Below are 22,118 nucleotides of genomic sequence, written 5' to 3' on the forward strand. Positions count from 1 at the left end.
TTCTTTTGAGCTGATTCTACCACAACTGAGTGGTGGTCGAGCTGAGATTTTTGAAAGCCAGGGGCTGACTGTACTAGATAGGTAGTGTCAGCCTTTCTGTGTACTGGGGCTGTGGTCCAGGGTTTTCCCAGTTCTTTTTGAGGAGGTCAAGAAGAACTTGATGAATGGGAATAGAAGTGATAACTTTAGGGGCATCCAGGAACTGGAGAAGCTCCATCATCTGGTGCCTATCATCTTGCTCCGTCTGAAGCTGAAAAGGGACCAATTCCGACATTTCCTTCACAAAATTAATGAAAGAGAGGTCCTCTGGAGGAAAACGCTTTCTACTTTCAATAGGAGAGGGAGGTGAAGGTAAGTCATCGGTGTCTTGGAAGTATCATCACCCCAGGTGTCATAAGGATCAGCAGGTTGACCTGTAGGACGAGAAGGGGGTTGGATACCAGAAGGGCCCGGCTGAGGCTCCGAGAAAATCGAAGGAATCACTGGGGGCACCGTGGACACCCTGCGGGGTATCGGTGCCGGCATCGAAGGCGCCGATGTGCGTATCGTCCCCGATGAATGGATCGGTGGCGAGGGACGACATTGCATCGATGGCTGAGGCAATACCCCCGAAGGAGGAATGCGGAACGGTGTTTCTCCTCCCGATGAAGCTGTCATCGGGGAGCGCACCGGAGCCATCGGAGACCCGGGAATCACCGGTGGAAGGGCAGTCATGAGCGCCTCCATCCGAGAGAGCAGCGGTGCCAGCGCTGCTGGAATCGGGTCGGTGACCGGTTCCACTCTCGGTGCTGGTGGAACCTGGAGTCATTGCATCGCCTTGTTGATGGCCTCCTGGACCAGCCGGCCCAGTTCTTCCCGGAGACCAGGGCAATCAGCCCTGGCTCCGTGACGGAAGAGGGAGGCTGAGGCACAGTCGGAGGGACCACCTTTACAGGCGGAATCGCGACTCCCAAACCCCAATTGGATGAGGGTGGCCTCAATGTCCCAGTTGCAGGAGTGGACGGTGACGTTCCTGGATGGGGTTTCTTCGATGGTGGCTCGGTCGATGATTTCGCTCCCTCGACAGTCCGAGACTTACGATGCCGATGGCGATGTTTCTCCCTACGATCCCCTTGATCTTGAGGGGGAGAAACAAGAGTCGATGGCCATGAAGACGTCGATGGCGGGCGGTCACCGGACGGTTGTCGATGCTGGTGCGACTTCGACGGTGCCGGTTCCGATGATGTCAATGCGATGGATGGCGTCGGGGTGTGAGCATGGAAAAGGAGTCCCATCTTCTCCATTCTGGCTTTGTGACCTTTTGGTGTCATGAGGGCACATCATGCTCATGGCCTAAATACATTACACAGACTCCATGAGGGTCTGTGATAGACATGGTGCGAGTATAGTCCGGGCACCGACGAAACCCCGACGCCATGGCCATAGAAAAATCGAGCCGTGGTACAGTTGACGGCCTGCAGGCCGCGAGGGCCAAACTCGACAGTAATCGATGAAAAAACGGTGAAAAACTTACCGGAGTACCGCGGCCTGAGAAAAGTTAGACGAGGGACCCCTGTGGGGCAATTTAATTTTAATTAACTCCGTGAGGAAAATTCCTGTCAGGAATCTCTTCAGAGCTCCTAAACCGCGAGGCTACTGCTGCGTGGAAAAAAGAAGACTGAAGGGGGACCCCTGCTGGCTGCAGGGTTAGTGCCATGCTGGGCATGACCAGTCGGGGCCAGTCAAAGTTCTGGAAATTTTGACAGAAGTTGTCCGTGATTGGGCTCCATCCTGATGATGTCACCCATATGTGAGGACTAACATCCTGCTTGTCCTGTGAGAACACCTGTTATAGGCAAGCAACTCTGCTTTCTCCGAGAACAAGGAGGGTGGTACTCACACATGGGTGAATCCCTAGGTACAGCTGCTTCCCAACATAAAAGGGGACCAGACAACTTACCTGTTACAACTGATGCTCGGATTATGTGGAACCAAGGTCGAAGACCGCTTACCTTATGTAGGAGAGGCACACAGAACTGGAGATAGACAGCGTAATCCACTAGACAGTCCAGGTCCGGGCAGGCAGCGAACAATCAGGAACCAAGGCAAATAATCCGGTAGGCAGGCGGCTAGCAGGGTAATCCAATAGGCAGTCCAGGTCAGGGCAGGCAGCAAGCAATCAGGAACCAAGGCAAATAATCCAGTAGGCAGGCGGCAAGCAGGGTAATCCAATAGCACAGTCCAGGTCAGGCAGGTAAAATACAGCAGACAACCCAGTCGCAGGAACTCCAAGAAACACTCGTGGCCGAAGCAGAGAGCAAAGGAAAAGGCTCTCTTTAAATAGCCCAATCTCCCGCGCAGACTGATCCCCCGTCGGCGTCTGACGTCAAGGGGGCGTGTCCTGGCTCTGAATACCGTGGGACCTTGCTGCCGACGTTGACGCGGATATCTTAGCGACACTGCCGGAGGGAACGCCCCGACTAGCTCGGGACCGCGCTGCTGACGCTGCCGAGGGAGCCCTGCCGCCATTAGGGATAAGGACGCCCTGCCCCGCGCGGAACTTCGCCGGCAACATCGCGGCAGAGGTAACAGTACCCCCCCTGCAAGGCCCCCCTCTCTTCTTCCTAGGTCCAGGTTTGTAAGGAAAATGAAGATGAAATTTTTTAAGTAAATGAGGAGCCTGTATATTATAAGAGGGTTCCCAAGTATTCTCCTCAGGCCCAAAGTTTTTCCAAGAGATTAAATATTGAAGTTGCCCTTTAACTCTTCTAGAATCCAAGATCTCCCATACTTCAAATTGATTATCATCTTGTACTATGGGTATATTGGTCCTCCGTCTTTTATTAGGCCAAGACTTAACGGCAGGTTTGAGTAACGATATATGGAAGGCGTTGTGAATCCGCAAGGAGGATGGTAAACATAGTCTATACGTGACCGCGTTGATCTGCTGCTTGATAGGAAAGGGCCCAATGAAGCGAGGGGCAAATTTTGCGGAGGGTAACCGCAAGCGAAGGTGGCGGGTGCTTAACCAGACGAGGTCTCCACATTGGAGATGAGGAGCCGGACTCCGTCTCTTATCCGCTTGAGCCTTCATTGTGGCGGCGTGTTTGACCAGTAATGCCCGCGTCTCTGTCCACAATCTGGTCATGGAAGCAATGGTGGTATTAACCGCAGGACAATTGGAGGAGCCAACAATGGGCAAAGGAAGATGCGGATGCCGGCCAAACACTATGAAAAACGGAGACCTGCCAGTAGCTTGACTCACGTGATTATTATGAGAAATCTCTGCCCAGACCAGTAGAGAAGCCCAATCATCTTGTCTTTGATTGACATATGCTCGAAGAAACGTCTTTAAAGATTGATTCGTCCATTCAGTGAGTCCATTGGACTGAGGATGGTAAGCTGAGGAAAATTCAAGTTTAACTCGTAGAAGTTTGCAGAAATTAGTCCAGAATTGAGCCGTAAACTGCACCCCTCTATCTGACACAATGCTGAGCGGAAGCCCATGGAGACGAAAAATATGATGAAGAAAAAGATGGGCTAAGTCAGATGCAGAGGGGTAAGCCAGGTAGAGGGATAAAATGCGCCATCCGGGAAAAACGATCCACCACCACCCAGATAACAGTATTACCATTGGAAGCCGGAAGATCCGTGATAAAGTCGGTGGCAATATGCGTCCACGGAGAAGTGGGAATGGGCAGCGGCTGTAACAATCCCAGGGGTTTTTGTCGTGGTGTCTTCTGGGAAGCACAGATTGGACAAGAGTTCACGTAGTTCTTGACGTCCGTCTCCCATCTCGGCCACCAGTAATGTCTGGAGAGAAGTTCCTTAGTACGAGAGACTCCGGGGTGTCCTGCTAACTGAGCATCATGGGACCAACGAAGGACCTTTAATCTTAACCGTTTGGGAACAACTGTTCTCCCAATAGGAACCGTGAAGGTGGCAGCCAGCTGGATGTGAGCGGGATCTATGATGTATCGAGGTGAGTCCGGAGAGCCATCAAGATCAAAGCTTCGGGAAAGAGCGTCTGCCCTTACATTCTTCTGGGCAGGCCGAAAATGCAGAATGAAATTAAATCTGCTAAAAAAAAGTGCCCATCGGGCCTGCCGCGGATTCAATCGCTGGGCTTTCGCCAAATATTCAAGATTTTTATGATCTGTATAAACTGTAACGATATGTCGGGCGCCATCCAGGAGGTGGCGCCACTCCTCAAAGGCCAATTTTATAGCTAAAAGTTCCCGGTCGCCAATAGTGTAATTCTTTTCCGCGGAGGAAATTTTCTTGGAAAAGAAGGCACATGTCACCCATTGATCCTCTTCCATCTTTTGTAGAAGAACTGCCCCCACACCTACTGCTGAGGCGTCAACCTCGAGGGTAAAAGGTTTGGTGGGATCGGGCCGTCGGAGACATAAATCCTTGGTAACCTCCTCTTTCAAGCGTCGAAAGGCCAGGACCGCCTCCTCCGGCCAGTTCTGAATGGACGCTCCTTTTCTAGTAAGAGCCGTGAGGGGTGCCACTAAGGAAGAAAAATTTGAAATAAACTGTCTATAGTAATTGGAGAATCCCAGAAACCTTTGCAAAGCTTTCAACCCCACAGGTTAGGGCCAATTCAGAATGGCTTTGAGTTTGTCTGAATCCATAGATAATCCTCTATTGGAAATAATATACCCGAGAAATGGTAATTGGTGTTTGTGAAATACACATTTTTCCAACTTGGCGAACAATTTGTGTTCCCGGAGACGTTGTAAGACTTGTCGTACATGAGCCAGATGCTGTGGCAGGGTATTCGAAAAAATCAATATGTCATCCAGGTAGACAATGACATGAGAGTAGAGGATATCACGAAAAATGTAATTTATCATGTCCTGAAATACAGCAGGGGCACTACAAAGCCCAAAAGGCATAACCCTGTATTCATAATGTCCGTCATGGGTATTGAACGCCATTTTCCATTCATCTCCCTCTCGAATTCTTATCAAATTGTAGGCCCCCCGTAAGTCTAATTTAGTAAAAATTTGCGCACCTTTGATCCGGTCAAATAATTCGGAGATGAGAGGAATTGGGTATCTGTTCTTTCTGGTGATACTGTTAAGTCCTCGGTTGTTGATGCAGGGTCTTAAAGACCCATCCTTCTTCTTGACAAAAAAGAAACCCGCTCCTGCGGGGGATGTTGAGGGTTGGATAAAACCCCGAGCTAAATTTTCTTCGATGTACTGTTGTAAGGCTGTGGATTCTGGCTCTGATAAGGTGTAAATTTGTCCTTTGGGCGGACTTTTCCCGGAAAGAAGTTCAATAGCGCAATCATACTGTCTGTGAGGTGATAAGGATTCCGCATGTTGTTTACTGAAAACATCCTCAAAGTCTTGATAAGGAGCAGGAATGCCAGAAGAGAGTTGCATGGACTGAAGTAGAATCTTCTGAACAACCTTTAGACAGTTCTGAAAACAGAATGGGCTCCATGCAGTGAGTAGTAAAGAAGCCCAATCTAGGTGAGGCTGATGAAGCCGTAACCAGGGTAAACCCAAAATTATTTGGTTAACCGAGGATGGAAGGACATACAATTGAATGCATTCTTGGTGAAGAAGACCAGTACTGAGCAGCAGGGGTTTGGTGATATAAGATATACGCATCCCCACGGATTGCCCTGATACTGACGTAACTGAAAGAGGAATGGGTAAAGGTTCAACCGGAATCTGATGTCTCTGAACCAGATGTTCCTGAATGAAATTGCCAGCCGCCCCTGAATCTATGAACGCTTGGAACTGCAATGATTCCTCCTTCAGCCAAATAGTTGTAGGCAATAAGAGTTGCGGAGAGGGAATGGTGGGACCCAGGGATGCCTCTCCTACCCGTCCTAGGTCCGGAAGTTTCCCGACTTGTTGGGGCATTTATTGATAAAATGGCCGGCCCCTGCACAATATAAGCAGAGATTCCGTACTCTTCTACGATTCCGTTCCTCTGGAGTTAACCGAAATCTATCGATTTGCATCGGTTCTTCCGTATCCCCTGATGCCTGTGTGGTATGTGGAACAACCATAGGTTGCTGAAAGGTAGGAGCCAGACGAAAAGTTCTTCGTAGCGGCTCGCTCTCGCATCCTCTCTTGAAAACGTAAATCCAGTCGGATGGCTAGCCGGATTAATTCTTCTAAGGTCTCCGGAGGATCTCTGCCAGCCAATTGGTCTTTTATATTCTCTGCGAGACCTTGTCGAAAGATGGCAGTAAGACTATCCTCCCCCCAAGCGAGTTCTGCTGCTAGGGTTCGGAATTGGATGGCGTATTCTCCTACCGATCGTGAACCTTGTTTGATCTGAAGTAAATCATTTGCTGCTGAGGTAGAACGTCCTGGCTCATCGAAGATTAAACGAAATTCTTTTAGGAATCAATCCAAGGTATTAAGAATGGGGTCATCTCTCTCCCACAAGGGAGAGGCCCACGCCAGAGCTGGTCCCTCCAACAAGAATAGGATGAAGGTAGTCTTAGTTTTATCGTTCGGAAAAGAAGCTGGCTGTAGTGAAAAATGCATTCGGCATTGGTTAATAAAGCCTCTGCATAAGGCTGCAGTTCCGTTGAAGCGAGGCGGAGGAGGTACCCTGATGGGGTTAGGGGTAACCACAGTACTGGTTACTGGTCCTGTCGGGATATGAGCTAGAGCGTCCATACGAGCGACTAATCGATCCAAGACCCCTGTTACTTGGTCCAGAACCCCCTGTTGTTGAATTTTATTAGCCATACCGGGGATGGCTTGTAGAGCAGTCAGGTCAACTGGTTCCATGGCTTCGGCCAACTGTTACAACTGATGCTCGGATTATGTGGAACCAAGGTCAAAGACCGCTTACCTTATGTAGGAGAGGCACACAGAACTGGAGATAGACAGCGTAATCCACTAGACAGTCCAGGTCCGGGCAGGCAGCGAACAATCAGGAACCAAGGCAAATAATCCGGTAGGCAGACGGCAAGCAGGGTAATTCAATAGGCAGTCCAGGTCAGGGCAGGCAGCAAGCAATCAGGAACCAAGGCAAATAATCCAGTAGGCAGGCGGCAAGCAGGGTAATCCAATAGCACAGTCCAGGTCAGGCAGGTAAAATACAGCAGACAACCCAGTCGCAGGAACTCCAAGAAACACTCGTGGCTGAAGCAGAGAGCAAAGGAAAAGGCTCTCTTTAAATAGCCCAATCTCCCGCGCAGACTGATCCCCCGTCGGCGTCTGACGTCAAGGGGGCGTGTCCTGGCTCTGAATACCGCGGGACCTTGCTGCCGACGTTGACACGGATATCTTAGCGTCACTGCCAGAGGGAACGCCCCGACTAGCACGGGACCGCGCTGCTGACGCTGCCGAGGGAGCCCTGCCGCCATTAGGAACAAGGACGCCCTGCCCCGCGCGGAACTTCGCCGGCAACATCGCGGCAGAGGTAACATTACCAGGTGCCACCGGGCACAACACTGCTGTTGGTAACAGAGGGGGAGACAGCCTGAACTCATACAATGGACCCTAGGATGGGGAAGAGGGGTTCTATACCTCAAACAAGTTCTGGATGACAGATTGGCCGAACCTATTCTTGCATCGGCCATCCCTATCCAGATAGTAATGTGATGTGAATGTGTGGAGAGAACTCCAAGTCACAGCTTTGCAGATCTCCTCCACAGAAACTGCTCGCAAGTGAACCAGAGATGCTGCCATGGCTCTAACAAAATGAACCCTGACATGACACCCCAGATGCAGTCCCGCCTAGGTGTAACAGAAGGAGATGCAATCTGCTAGCCAACTGGATATTGTCTTTTTGGCAACAGCAACGCCCAACCTATTGTTATCAAAAGAAACAAAAAGGTGGATGGACTGTATGGAATTCTGTCTGCTCCAGATAAAAGGCTAAGGCTTACTTTGCAGTCCAAACTGTGCAGTGCTTGATCACCTTGGTGTGAATGGGGTCTGGGAAAGAAAATTGGCAGGACAATTGACTGGTTGGAAATCAGTCACCACCTTAGGCAGGAACTTAGTGGGCGTACGCAAGACCACCCTATCATGATAAAACTTAGTGTAAGATCGATAAGTCACTAAGGCCTGGAGCTTGTTGACCCTGTGCGCTGAAGTGACCACCACCAAAAATATGACCTTCCAGGTACGTCAGATGACAGGTGCACAGCGGCTCAAAAGGAGCTTTTATCAGCTGAGCTAACATCACTTTGAGGTCCCAAGACACAGCGGGAGGCCTTAGGGAAGCCTTCAATTGAAGCAGGCCAGGCATGAAACGTACAACTATAGGCTATACAGAGATGGATCTACACCAGACCTGGGCAAGGGGTGGCCCGCGGGCTGAATCCGGCCCGCCTACGGTCTGTGACTGGCCCGCCCACTGCTGAGAGCAGACGGGGAATGAGGCACGCTGCCTTCCCTTGCAGAGGGAAGGCAGCAGTTCATTCTCCGCTCCCTCGCTCCCCGATTGGCCGGCCAATCGGGGAGCGAGGGAGCGGAGAATGAACTGGTTTTTTTTTTTTACAGCGTCCGGTGGGGGGGAGGGAGTGACTCAAGCGAAGGCACGCTGCCCGATATGCCGGTGCTGGGCAAGGCTTGCCCAGCACCGGCCAATCGGACAGCGTGCCTTCGCTCGAGTTTCTTTCCTACATATGTCACAGTTCCGCCTTTCGTGGTCTTTTTTCAGGGGTCCCCAACCACCGGTCCGCGGCGCGCGCTCCCGGTCTCTCCCGCTGCCGTTGCCGCTGGGCTGTCAGCACGTTCAAGCCCAGTGGTAACGGCAGCGGTGTTAGAAGACGGCGTAGCCACGGGTGGGCCTGGGTGGGCAGGTGCCCACCCAACTTAGACCCAGGCTCACCCAACTGGCACCGGAACTGCAAGGCTGTCGCGGGATCCCATCCCCGCGACAGCGAACAAGAGAACCCACGCCTCACGCGCCATCACGGCACACGGGGAAGCGCTGCTGCGGCCTTATGGCCAACCGGTCTTCCTGTTCGGGGGGGGGGGGGGGGGGGGTGGGGAGTGGAAGCGCCGCGCGCAGCTTCCGCTTCCTCCCCCCAATGCAGGAAGATCAGCTGCCTCTCCTGCTGCCACCCGTTCTCCTGCTATCTTCGGGCCCGCTGAACTTCCTGTTTGGGGGTGGGGAGCGGAAGCGCCGCGCACAGCTTCCGCTTCCTCCCCCCAATGCAGGAAGATCAGCTGCCTCTCCTGCTGCCACCCGTTCTCCTGCTATCTTCGGGCCCGCCGAACTTCCTGTTTGGGGGTGGGGAGCGGAAGCGCCGCGCACAGCTTCCGCTTTCTCCCCCAAAGCAGGAAGATCAGCTGCCTCTCCTGCTGCCACCGGCCTCCTGCTATCTTCGGGCGTCGGGCCCTATGGCCCGCAGATCTTCCTGCTTGGGGGGGAGGGAGGAAGCGGACGTTGTGCGCTGTGCACAACGTCCGCCTGTGCTCCCCCCCCCCCGACAGGAAGTTCGGCGGGCTGTACCGCCCGACGCCCGAAGATAGCAGGAGGCCGGTGGCAGCAGGAGAGGCAGCTGATCTTCCTGCTTTGGGGGGAGGAAGCGGAAGCTGTGCATGTGCTTGAATGTGTATGTGTGGATGAGAATGGGAGTGTGTGTGGGTGAAAACTGGAGCCTGGGTGTGTATGTGGGTGAGAATGGAAGCTTGAATATGTGGGTGAATGGGAGCTTGAATGTGTGTATGTGTGGGTGAGAATGAGAGCCTGGGTTTGTGTGGGTGGGTGAGAATGGAAGCTTGAATATGTGGATAAGAATGGGTGCTTGAATGTGTGTATGTGTGGGTGAGAATAGGACCTTAAATGTGTATATGTATGGATGAGAATGGGAGCTTGAATATGTGTGGGTGAGACTGGGAGCATGGGTTTGTGGGTGAGAATGGGAGTCTGGGTTTATGTGTGTGGGTGAGAATGGGTGCCTGGATGTGCATCTGTGTGTGCATAAGAATATAAGCCTGGGGAGGGGTGAGAAAGTGAGAACTTGTATGTATTTCTGCAGAGAATGTGAGCTTGGGGAGGGAGAGCATATGAGAGTGAGAGCTTGAGTGTGTGAGAGGGAGTCTGTGAGAGAAAGTGTGTGTGTGTGTGTGTGTGGAAGGGAAGAAGACAGTAATAGAAGAAAGACACTGAAAAGGAATTAGGAAATGAGCTATAAGGGAAAAAATGGGAAAAAGAGACCAGGACCAATTGATTAGAAAAATACAAAGATCAGACAACAAAGGTAAAAATATATATCTATATTTTGAGATGTTAGCAATTTAAATATAAGCAACACAACCTCTCTCTCAAAATTTATGGACAGGTAGGAGCCGTGTATAAAATCGTAATAATAAGAAGGCTAAAGTACCACAAATCACCGTGAATTATGTTTGTATCATTAAGTAAACCTCATACTTAGGCGTAGATGTGAATGCTATGCTGCATAATTTGGCATTATATATCAGTAAAAAAACAACTAGTAGACCTGCATGCCTACAGCCCACCCATGTTAACCTTGTGCCCACCCAAAAAATCAATTCTGGCTACACCACTGATGTGAAGAGAGTGAGCATGAGAGTGAGAAACCTGGGTGTGTGTGAGACACAGCATGGGAGGGAGAAGCCTGTATATCTGAAAGAGAACTTGGGAGTGGGAAGCCTGTGTGTGTGTATGCATGAGTGAGATCAGGTGACTGGTGTGTGTGTGTGTGTGTGTGTGAGAGAGAGAAAGAAAGTGATTATGGGAATGAGAAGCCTGTGCATGTGGAGAGAACAAGCATGGGAGTGAGAGACTGGTGAGTGAGTGTATGTGTGAGAGAGAGAGACAGAGAAAGTGATTATGAGAGTGAGAAGCCCATATATGTAAGTAGAACACGGGAGTGGGAAGCCTGTGTGTATGTGTGTATGGCATGAGAGAAACTGTTCAGGAAGGTGACTGGTGTGTGTGTGTGCCAAAGACTGTTTGGGAGATGATTGGTGTGTGAGAGACAGAAACTGGTCATGGGGGCATGACTGGTATGGTGTGTGTGTGAGAGACATGGGCACTAAGGAAGAGGACCATAAGTATAGAACTTAGCTTCTACTGCTGCTTCTGGTGTGTGCCACGGCCTGCAGGGAAGGGGAGTGGGAGAGCTGCTGGAGGGGGTAAGTAAAGGTGGCTTTAAGTTTATTTTTCTTGACTGCCATTTTAATTGTGTGATGTCTGCTTTTTTGAAATATTTTATTGGTGTTTGGAGAATGTTTAATAGTTTTTATGAGTTTTTAATTGTTGGATGTTATTCTGTTCATAGCTGTTTTTGAAACATTTATTCTGCTTATTAGTATAGTTTTACAATTATTTCTGTGTGGGGATCTATAGTGCTTGCTAGTTCTGTTTTCCTAATAAGAGGTGTATTGGTTTTTAGTACCTGATTTAATATTTGTAGTGTTGCCTTTTCATAGATAGGGTTGCTCCTGTTTGAGTGTATTCCATAATACAGGTGTAACTGTGTGCGGATTAGTTTATGTGCATTACTACAGATCCTGGGAGTATGTTAGGTCGGTTCTGTGTCTGTTACCGAGATGAGATATTTTGCTAGCATGTAAGCGTTTGTATCGGTCTTATTTGTTGTGTTTTCTCAGAGGACATGCATTGGTGGTAAACTGCTGTCTTTTCATAAGTAGGGCTATTGAGAACTGAGTTAATTATATTAGTCCGGCCCTCTAAAACCATCCCAATTTCTCATGTGGCCCCATGGGAAAATTAATTGCCCACCCCTGATCTACACCGTGGTGGTATATGCCAATTGCACTAAGATGAACTCTGACAGAGTTGCTTTTTAAGCCAATGCTTCCTCATTGTCATTGTTCCCCAAGATTTAAATATTCAGAATCAAATCTGTGGGATTATTTGTTCTTTGTCGTCTCCTTTTCCTTCCTCAGTATCATTTATCCTGAGCTCTGTAACTTATTCCTTGGGCTGGGGCGAGAGTCCATCACTGAAGAGAGACCAAGACCAGAATTCTGCCCCATTCCACAGCTTAGTGTCAAATTCCAAGAATATAGATGAAAACTGACACTCAACTTGAGGAAAGAATCACTTCCTTATACAAGAAAAAAAGGGAGCTGCTCCTTTAAGACTCATGGCAAACAGGGTACCAGAGGTCCTGGGGAAGCATAAGCACTCTGGTGGGAATGGCCTGGCCTGTTGACCACAAAGATGTGCAGCCCCCCACCACCCCAAAATGCTGCTCCCAAGTGTATGCTTTCTCCCTCCCCTCCCTACAGCTTCTGAGAATGTTTCCTCCTCCTGATTTGCCATATTCCACACTTGGCCCCAGCGGGCTTGTTTCCCATGCTCCATTAGAGCAGCCATAGCTGCCTCTCATGTCTATTGGTGCAAACATTTTGTTTTGGCGACAGACTGTGGCAAATACCTTGCTCAAACCAATGCTCAGTAATATCTTTCTGTTTCTCTATTCCCATTTCCTGTCTTTAAAAAAAAAAGACTTAATATCTGGCAAGATGACAAGCAAAGGAAACAGAGAGAAAAGATCAAAGAAAGAAGACAACTTCATTTCCACTCACTTCCTTTTCTCTTCAGAGAGGAAAGGCAACAGAAAACATTCCAAACAGAAGCCCCATGGTTGAAAAGATACACTCAACTAGGGGAGGGAGTGCCAAACTTTCGTCCCAGGAGTAATTCAAGCGAGGGAGTCCAGAGACTTTCACCTCAGAAGCAGCCCAATCTATTAGCTTCAGCCTCAGGCTGCCAGTCAAAAGTTTCTAGAAACTTTGACAGAAGTTTTTTCCAGCACTGTGGCTCCGTTACTGATGTCACCCATATGTGAGGACTAGCATCCTGCTTGTCCTGGGATAATATTAATTTATAATGATGTTTGTATTTTCTCTGTGGGGTGGTATAGTGGAGACAGAATACTGGCAGGCAGAAGTAAGATGGAAGCCTATATGTAACAATTCTGGCTGCTAGGCGGGGTCCTCACTGGGCCACGCTTGGACCCACTCTAGCCTCTGCCTTGAAGCTGCATGATTTTATTTATTTATTTATTTAAAATTTTTGTATACCGACATTCGTTAAGCAAACATCACATCGGTTTCCATGTAACATAAAACTGGCCAACAGGGCTTTACAATGAAACTGATAAGGGAAACTGGGAGGTGGGAAGAGGGGGGAGACAAAATGGAAAATACTGTACAATTATATAAGCTTAATAACATGTTTAGATATAAGCAATGATGCAGCAAGGCCAGCCCTATAAAACCCTCCGTCACAGGTTACTCCCTGTCTCAGTAGGGAGTCTCTTACACTGCATGTGCCCCTTGTCCTTTTATTCTTTGCCTAGTATCCCAGTTCTGGGATTATATTTTGTTCTATGCCTTGCCTGGTTATTGCCTGTGAGTTCCTCCCAGTAGCCTTTCTTGCCTGCATGTTCTTAGTCTTGCCCTATCCTGTGTTAGGCCTCCCAGTGGCCGTCTTATTCATGTGTTTCCTGTGTGCTGTTATTCTGTGCTTTATCAGATTCCTTGTTTGGTCTCTGGACCTACTCTGCTTTGTGTTTGTCAGTCCCTTCCCCTGTTTGTGTTCAGCATAACTAGGACATCGTCCCATTCCCCTTGCTTCTTGCCTGTTCCAGTCGGTGCCCTGTCCCAGACCCTGAACACCGCGCCCTCCATAAGACCTATCAGCTATAAGCCCCAGAAGGCCCAATTCAAAGGGAATAGCTGGTCAGCCAGAAGACCTACGCCTGTCCTACTTGCCTCTAATGTCTGCAGAAGACCTCATGTCTGACCTGCCTAGGTGATTCCTTCAAATTGTCCAGGGCAGCCATAGGCACTATAAGGGGTGGGGACACTAAAAGGGGGTGAAATCAGCAAATTTGCTAGTCTCTGTCTCCATCAGCTGGTTGATGAGCATGACTCATCTGTCCGAAAGAAGAGGAACTAGGTTTTGCAGAAAACCGCAGTTTGTGGCTTCAGATCCAAGACTGTCACCGTAATGGAGGTCCAAGCTGAAAAAAGGGATATAAAAATAGGGGAAAAACTCCAGGTGGTGAAGAATAAAGGCCCATTCCAGACAAAATGAAAGCCCAAAGGAGTTAGGCCAAAAAAAAAAGTCAGTTACATAAAATTGCAACACCATAATTACCGTTTTCTGTCGATTTCCTGCTGCTCTTTTACATGTTCATTTTCATATTCTCTAATGTTTTCAACACCAATCTCCTCACAGAATTCCTTAAACACTTCATCTTCCACCTTTTACAAAAAGAATTAAAAGTAATAATTATGAAATGTAATATAAATTCAGCCTCATTTAATTCCAAACACAAAATTACTTATGTAGATGATAGTTTTAAAGAACAGCATGGTATGGTACAGGAACATATTTCAAATGAAAATAAAACAGATATATGTAGTATAGAAGTGACCATCATTGACACAAAGACTTCCACAGCATACCAACACCTTCAATTTCTATACTCATCTCACAAAAAATAAGCAGTTTCTTAATTTTCCAGTTGTGATACTGAATCTCATACACAATACCCCTAAGATTTTATCAATGACAGTGTTAAGAAGACATGACAACACATCACAGAACCGAAAATCTTTCTGAGAAAATGTACAGTAAATGCTAAAGGCTTTACAATTTGTTTTAAAAAAGCATCAGTAAAGTAATTGTCAAGATCTGTTTGGTGAATTTAGTCAATCCAAAAACAAGGACGAGAACAGATTATAAAATAGACAAAATTACTTGACTGCAACTGTGTTTGTTTATTTTTAGTGTATTCTTCTTTCTCATTTTTTGCAGAGGACCTCCCATTCCAGGCCTACTGGTGCACAAAAAAGTAACTAATGTGGCCCTATGTAAAAAAAAAAAAAAAGTACCCATCCTACATTACACCAATTAAACCTAACCCCCTAACTAACCAAATGCTTACATGAATAACCATGCCTTCAGGCTTTTCCAAATCTGCAGGTATCATGATTCCAGAGGATTGGTGCAAAACGTCCAAATGTTCGTAGCCTTGCAAAAGTCATAGACGGAACAACTAATATAACATAGAAACGACATAGAAATGATGGCAGAAAAAGACCAATTGGCCCATTCAGTCTGCCCAGCAAGCTCCCACACTTATTTTCCCATACTTAGCTGTTTCACTGACCACCAAGTTCAGGGCCCTTGTTGGTAACTGTTTGATTCAAATTTCCTGCCATTGATGCAGAGAGTAATGTTGGAGTTCCAACAAAGGTGAGCATAAGGCTTAATGGTTAAGGGTAGTAACCGCCGCTTCAAGCAAGTTCCCCAATGCTTGTTTACCCATACTGCACAGATCAATGCCTTGCTGCATGTTGTCTGAATGTAAATCCTCTTTCCCACATGTCTACCTGCCGATGAAGCAGACAGCAACGCTGTATATGCATTCAAAATGAAGTATCAGGTTTAATTGGGTAGTAACCACCGCAATAAGCAAGCTACCCCCACGCTTATTTGTTTACCCAGACTGTGTAGTTCAGTCCTTGTTGGTTGTCTGAATGCAAATCCTCTTTTCCGCAAGTGATCGTCCTGGAGTATAGGATACTCATACTGGAATAGTTGCATGAATATGTTTGAAAGTGATTGATGATACTTAAACTTCATGCAGAAATCCAATGGCAAAATGAGAATTAGTAGATCAATTACTTTTGTTCCAGTCTGGTAAAGGAAAATTAGTTCTTACCTGATAATTTTCGTTCCTGTAGTACCACGGATCAGTCCAGACCATGGGTTAAGCCCCTGTTCTAGCAGGTGGAGACAGGCCAAAGTTCTAAGGGCAGCCCATATAAGGCCAGAACCCACCCTGGAACCCTCAGTATAACCATTGTCAAAGCAGAAAATACAAGATCAAGCAAGTAACAGGATAACTAGTAAACTATTTAAACCAACAAAATAACAAAACAATTGAATGAACTGTGTAACTAAATGCTCTTGTATATCTACCCCCGATCATCGTAACGATGCTTCCGGTGCCTATTAGTAGATTCCAGGAAAATGATGCAGGGATCAAAAAAGAGAGTCCTATAAGAAGGAAAAAATAAAAAATAACAGGAAGAAAATTCGAGCCGCCAGAAGAAGAACGGGTGGGTGTCTGGACTGATCCGTGGTACTACAGGAACGAAAATTATCAGGTAAGAAATAATTTTCCTTTCCCTGTACGTACCCGGATCAGTCCAGGCCATGGGATGTCCCAAAGCTTCCCTACAGAGGGTGGGACCCAGACAGTCCCGCTCGAAACACGTGCCGACCAAAGGAATCAAAGGCTGGAGCCTGTACATCGAGTCAGTAGTGACGAGCAAAAGTATGAAGAGATTTCCATGTAGCCGCCCTACATATTTCTTGCGGCGACACTGATTGAGACTCCGCCCAAGAAGTCGCTTGAGAACGTAAAGAATGAGCTTTTAGGCCTTCAGGAACTGGTCGGCCCTTGCAAATGTAGGCCGAAGAAATCACCTCCTTCAATCAGCGAGCGATTGTAGCCTTAGAAGCTTGCTTCCCCCTGTTGGGTCCACTCCACAGGACAAAAAGGTGATCGGAAACCCGAAAATCATTAGTGACCTCAAGATAGTGCAATAAGACTCGTTTGACATCGAGACAACGAAGATCACTATTACCAGATGCCGCGATATCCTCTGGCGAAAAAGCAGGAAGTTCCACAGACTGGTTAACATAAAAAGACGAAACAACCTTAGGTAAGAAAGAAGGTACGGTCTTGAGAGAGACGCCCGAGTCCGAAAAACGCAAGAAAGGGTCTCTACAGGATAGAGCTTGAAGCTCAGACACCCTCCTGGCAGAGCAAATAGCAACCAAGAAGACAGTCTTGAGAGTCAAGTCTTTGAGAGTGGCTCAACGGAGAGGCTCGAACGGTGCCAAAGAGCTCGAAGAACCAAGTTTAAAACTCCACGAAGGACAAATAGACCGGACAGGCGGTTTCAGGTGCTTAGCGCCCCTGAGAAAACGTACAACATCTGGATGAGAGGCGACTGCCCGACCTTCGATAGAGCCCAGGAGGGAACCAAGAGCCGAAACCTGAACTCACAGGGAGCTAACCGAAAGACCCTTGGAGAGACCACGCTGAAGAAAAGTGAGAATAACTGCAACCGAAGGCGAACGTGCCGAAACACCCAACTCCTCGCAGACGTTTTCAAAAACCTTCCAGACCCGGACGTAGGTAAGCGATGTTGACTGTTTGCGAGACCTGAGGAGTGTGGCAATAACTTCATCCTTATATCCTCTTCGTCTCAAACGTCTCCATTCAAAAGCCATGCCGCTAGACAGAAGCGATCCGCCTGGTCGAAAAATACGGGACCTTGCCGCAGAAGATGGGACAGGTGACCGAGACGAAGAGGTCCGTCCACAGTGAGATTCACCAGATCTGCGAACCACGCCGTTGGGGCCATTCGGGGGCCACGAGAATGACCTGACCTCGATGGAGTTCTATTCTCCGTAGAACCTTTCCCACTAATGGCCACGGTGGAAACACGTAGAGAAGAACGTCGGAGGGCCAGGGAAGAACCAGCGCATCCACCCCTTCCGAACAATGCTCCCTCCACCGGCTGAAGAACCTGGGAGCCTTGGCGTTGGATAGCGTTGCCATGAGGTCCAGGTGAGGGGGACCCCACCTGTGTACGATTAGGTCCATCGCTTCATCTGACAGCTCCCACTCGCCGGGATCGAGATGTTGTCGACTGAGGAAGTCTGCTTGAATATTCTCCTTGCCCACTATGTGGGAGGCCACCAGGCGATCCAAGTGCCTCTCTGCCCAGAGAAAGAGCTTGCTGGCCTCTAGCGCCATTAGACGACTTCGAGTCCCCCCCTATCGATTTATGTAAGCCATCGTGCTGGAATTGTCCGATAGCACCCGGACCGCTTTGTGGCGAATCAGAGGAAGAAAAAAATTTGAGAGCCAGGCGAACCGCTCGGGCTTCTAGACGATTGATGTGCCACCGAGACTGGGAGAGGGACCAGAAACTTTGAGTCATTTGAGATTGGCAGACAGCCCCCCCAACCGGAGAGGCTGACATCTGTCGTCACAATGAACCAAGAGGGAGTCAAAAGAGGCATCCCCTTGAAAAGATGTGCCATGGAGAACCACCATTGTATATTGGCTATGGTAGAGTTGGAGAGAGGGAGAATCTCTTGGTACTACTCAGACATTGGTTTCCAACGGGATAACAATGCTTTCTGTAAAGGACGCATATGAGCAAACGCCCAGGGGACGAGATCGATCATGAAAGCCATGGTCCCTAAAACTTGCAGGTAATCCCATGCCGTGGGAAGCGGTAGAGAGACAAAAGTGTTCAACTGATCGATCAGCTTGAGAGTCCGCGAGTCCGAAAGAAAAAAACTTTCCCGACCCGAGTGTTGAAAAGAGCACCAAGGAATTCCAGCTCTTGTGAGGGCCGAAGATTGCTTTTGGAGTAGTTGATTATCCAGCCGAGAGATGTGAGTAGGGCTAAAACTCTGTTTATCGCGTGCATGCAGAAGGCAGCAGACTTGCCCCTTACCAACCAATCGTCTAGATAAGGATGGACTAAAATCCCTTCTCGTCGGAGAGCTGCCGCAATGACTACCATGATCTTGGTGAAGGTGCGGGGAGCGGTGGCGAGACCGAAGGGAAGGGCCCGGAACTGGAAGTGCTGGTCTATGATCTGAAAGCGAAGGAATCTTTGATGTTCCCAATGGATGGGGAGGTGAAAATAAGCCTCTGTCAAATCGAGGAACTCGCCGGGATGGACCGCCGCAAACACCGGGCGCAGGGTTTCTATCTTGAAACGGGGAACCTTGAGGGCCCGATTGACCCTTTTGAGATCCAGGATGGGGCGAAAGGAATTGTCCTTTTTGGGAACAACCAAGTAAATTGAATACTGGCCGGCACCCTGTTCTTACACCGGTACCGGAATGATCGCCCCCAAATCCTGAAGTCTCAACTAGGTGTGACAGACCGCAGGTCGCTTGGAACGGCCGCAAGGGGACACGATATATAGATCTGGCAGGTCCCTGGCAAACTCTAATGTGTAGCCGTGTTCTATCACCTCGAGGACCCAGAGATTGGATGTGATTTTGGCCCACTCCTCAAGAAACAGAGAAAGACGCCCACCTAAGTTTCGTTCGGAGGAATGGACTGGCCAAATCTCATTGGGGAGCTGACTTAGTGGTCGTGTGTTGCTAATGGCCATCCCGGAAGCCTCGATGGCCACGAAAGGAATTGGACCAAGACTGGGACCTGGAGACACCACCCCTGGGGAAGCCCTGGTGCCGTAACGGCAGTTTCCCCTAAAGCAAGTGCGAGTCAGAAAAAATAGACTTTGACTGTTTGGGACAGTCCTCTGGCAGTTTGTGGACCTTGTTCTCACCCAAGGATTTAATAAGCTGCTCCAGGTCCTCACCAAAAAGCAACTTGCCCTTGAAAGGAGGAGTGCCCAACTGAGCTTTTGAAGAAGTATCAGCAGACCAATTACGTAGCCAGAGACGACATCTGGCTGAGACCGCAGAAACCATAGCCTTTGCCCGGACACGAAGCAAGTCATAGAGGGCATCCGCCCATAGGCTTAGCGCCCTCCAAGCATTCAGCTTGCTCAGCCTCTGCAGACAGGAGGTCTTGGGTGCTGAGTAACTGTTGCATCTACCTAAGGCTTGCCCGCTGCATGGGACTGCTGCAAAGAGTCGCCCAGACTCCGAGAGCCAAAACTTCAAAGATGCGTTTCAAATAAAATTCAAGCTTACGGTCCTGTACATCCCATAATGCTGTAGCGCCCACCACAGGAATGGTGGTACATTTCGTTACCTCGGTGACAGAAAAATCTACCTTAGGAATCTTTAACATGTTCAGGCATGTTAAAGCTATACCCGCTCAGCGAGCGGGTATAGCTTATCCATAGCCCTACCAACTCAAAGCCCCATCTCTGGGGACTCCCGTTCCCGGAGGAGAAGCAAACGGTGCATTGGATGTCACAGGAAAGTATGAGGTAACGCCCTGAGTCCCGCCAGGACCGGGTCCGCGTTTGATGTCATCGCTGCCGCCACAGAATCATCTGGTGGGGCTTCAATTCCCAGTTCCTGGAGAACGAAGGGAATAAGAGGCTCCAGTTCCTCCCACTGAAATAAGCGCAGGACATGGGGATCGTCGCCCTCTAGCGGGGGGGCTTGAGCCGTGGTATCATCGTCTCCTAGGTGAAGCGGGTCTAAAGGAGGCTGGGGGGGGGGTCCGCTGGGGGAGGGGGAGCACCCGGGACCACACGAACCCTAACTGGGCCCTGAGGGTCCGGAACAACCTCAGGGGACGGCACAGGAAAAAGAGCAGGTTTTGGAGGAAGGGGAACAATTGGGGGGGGGGGTGTTTCCACTCCCTCTGTAAGTTGGCCAAGTAAGATTCATGCATTAAAAGGACAAAATCCAAGGAAAAACGGGTCCGGGCCGAATTTTTCACGGAGGGAGGGGGGATCCGAGCCACCCCCGCCCCGAGAGCAAATCGGAGGGAAAAAATCAGATCCCCAGCCCCCGGAGAAGCAGGAAGTGTTTCATCAGAAACACCCAAAATGGCCACCGCTGACGCGCGTTCCCAGGACGGGAACAGCTTAGAAACACGTCGGGGAGCCCTTCCCTGAGGTCTAAAGTTTGGCGGTTCAGAAGAGGAACCTTCACTCCCCGAAATACACCTGGCGCATACCCCATCGCGGGAGAGTCAGGAGGCCGACTCTCCACAAGCTAAACAAAAAGGTGGCTGCAGCATGGAGCAGGAAAGCGGCTGCAAAGCTAATTGAAAACAGCTGAGCTGAGAGCCTCTGAGGAGCTGGGCGGGAGATTGAACCCCGCTCCCTCCTCACAAAATCAAACTGGTGCCTTTTTTTTTTTTTTTAATTTAAACAAAGACAAGTAAAAAATATATTCTGTGAAAGCTTGGGAAAACAAAAACAGTTTATTCACATTAATAATTCATTGCATTCACAGAGGCAGGGGTATAATAATCCTCCCTGAAGCTCCACCGAGGTATGGGCATCTCGGGGCATGGCAGCAGATACAAATGTGGGGAGAGGGACTGGCACCACCAGTATCATCCACACTAGGTCACCGGGAAGGGAACCTAGGCTGACAGAAATCAAGGGGCAAAGCCCCTCTAGGAACCCCAAGAGTGAGGGAGACAGAACTGTCTGCCCTGACACAGTCAGTCAGAGAAAAAAAATCTTTTTTTTTTAATATATTTAAAAATTAAGTAAATTAAAAGAGTACTTGCGTGAGCTTGCCCCAGAGAAAGGAGAGGAAAGAAAACACAGAGGGCAAGCTAAACAGGGAACCAAAGGGTGAGCTGTTCCACCTGCTGGAGACAGACAAATACTGAGGGTTCCAGGGTGGGTTCTGTCCTTATATGGGCTGCCCTTAGAACTTTGGTCTGTCTCCACCTGCTGGAACGGAGGCTTAACCCATGGTCTGGACTGATCCGGGTACGTACAGGGAATGGTAATTCTGCACAAATCATAACCTTTTTAGATACAGGGAAGGAAGACTGATATAAAGCATAACGAAACTCCAAATGACTAGTAACCAAGGTGTGAATAATCATGACTAAGTATTTTTTTTTTTTTTTAAATCAAGATAAGAACATAAAAGTGCCAGACTGGATTAGACAAAAGTCCATCGAGCCCAGCATCCTGTCTCTGACAGTGGCCAATCTGGGTCGAAAGCAACCAGCAGATGCCAAGAAGTAGAACCATCTCCTGCTGCTTACTCCCAGAGGTAGCACTAGTTTTCTTTAGTCTACCTATCATAAAATAAAGTTTTATGATTTTTTTTCCTCCAGGAACTTGCCCAAATCTTTGAAATACAGCTATGCTAATCGCCCTGACCCATCCTCTGGCAACAGATTTCACAGCTTGACTGAGTGAAAAAGTACTTTCTATGATTTGTTTTAAATCTGTTGGTTGTTAATTTAATAGAGTGTCTCCTTGGTTCAGTATTATTTGAAAAGATAAATAACTGTCCTTTATTTACATGTTTCACTCCACTGATGATTTTATAAACCTTTATCATGTCCCCTCTTAGACCTCATGAGAACATAAGGATTGCCATACTGGGTCAGACCAAGGGTCCATCAAGCCCCGTATCCTGTTTCCAACAGTGGCCAATCCAAGTCAAAAGTACCT

General features: G+C 48.6%; 1 protein-coding gene across 1 annotated transcript in view; it reads right to left on the bottom strand.

The window, feature by feature from the left end:
• The window catches only part of SMC1B (structural maintenance of chromosomes 1B), a 941,781-nt gene that overhangs the window by 442,344 nt on the left and 477,319 nt on the right, over window positions 1-22,118 (bottom strand). The window contains 1 exon segment of the mRNA XM_029600056.1: window positions 14,089-14,195. Within this exon segment, the coding sequence (XP_029455916.1) occupies window positions 14,089-14,195 (107 nt within the window).

The sequence above is a fragment of the Rhinatrema bivittatum genome, chromosome 4 (assembly GCF_901001135.1).
Source record: "Rhinatrema bivittatum chromosome 4, aRhiBiv1.1, whole genome shotgun sequence".
Lineage (NCBI taxonomy): Eukaryota > Metazoa > Chordata > Amphibia > Gymnophiona > Rhinatrematidae > Rhinatrema > Rhinatrema bivittatum.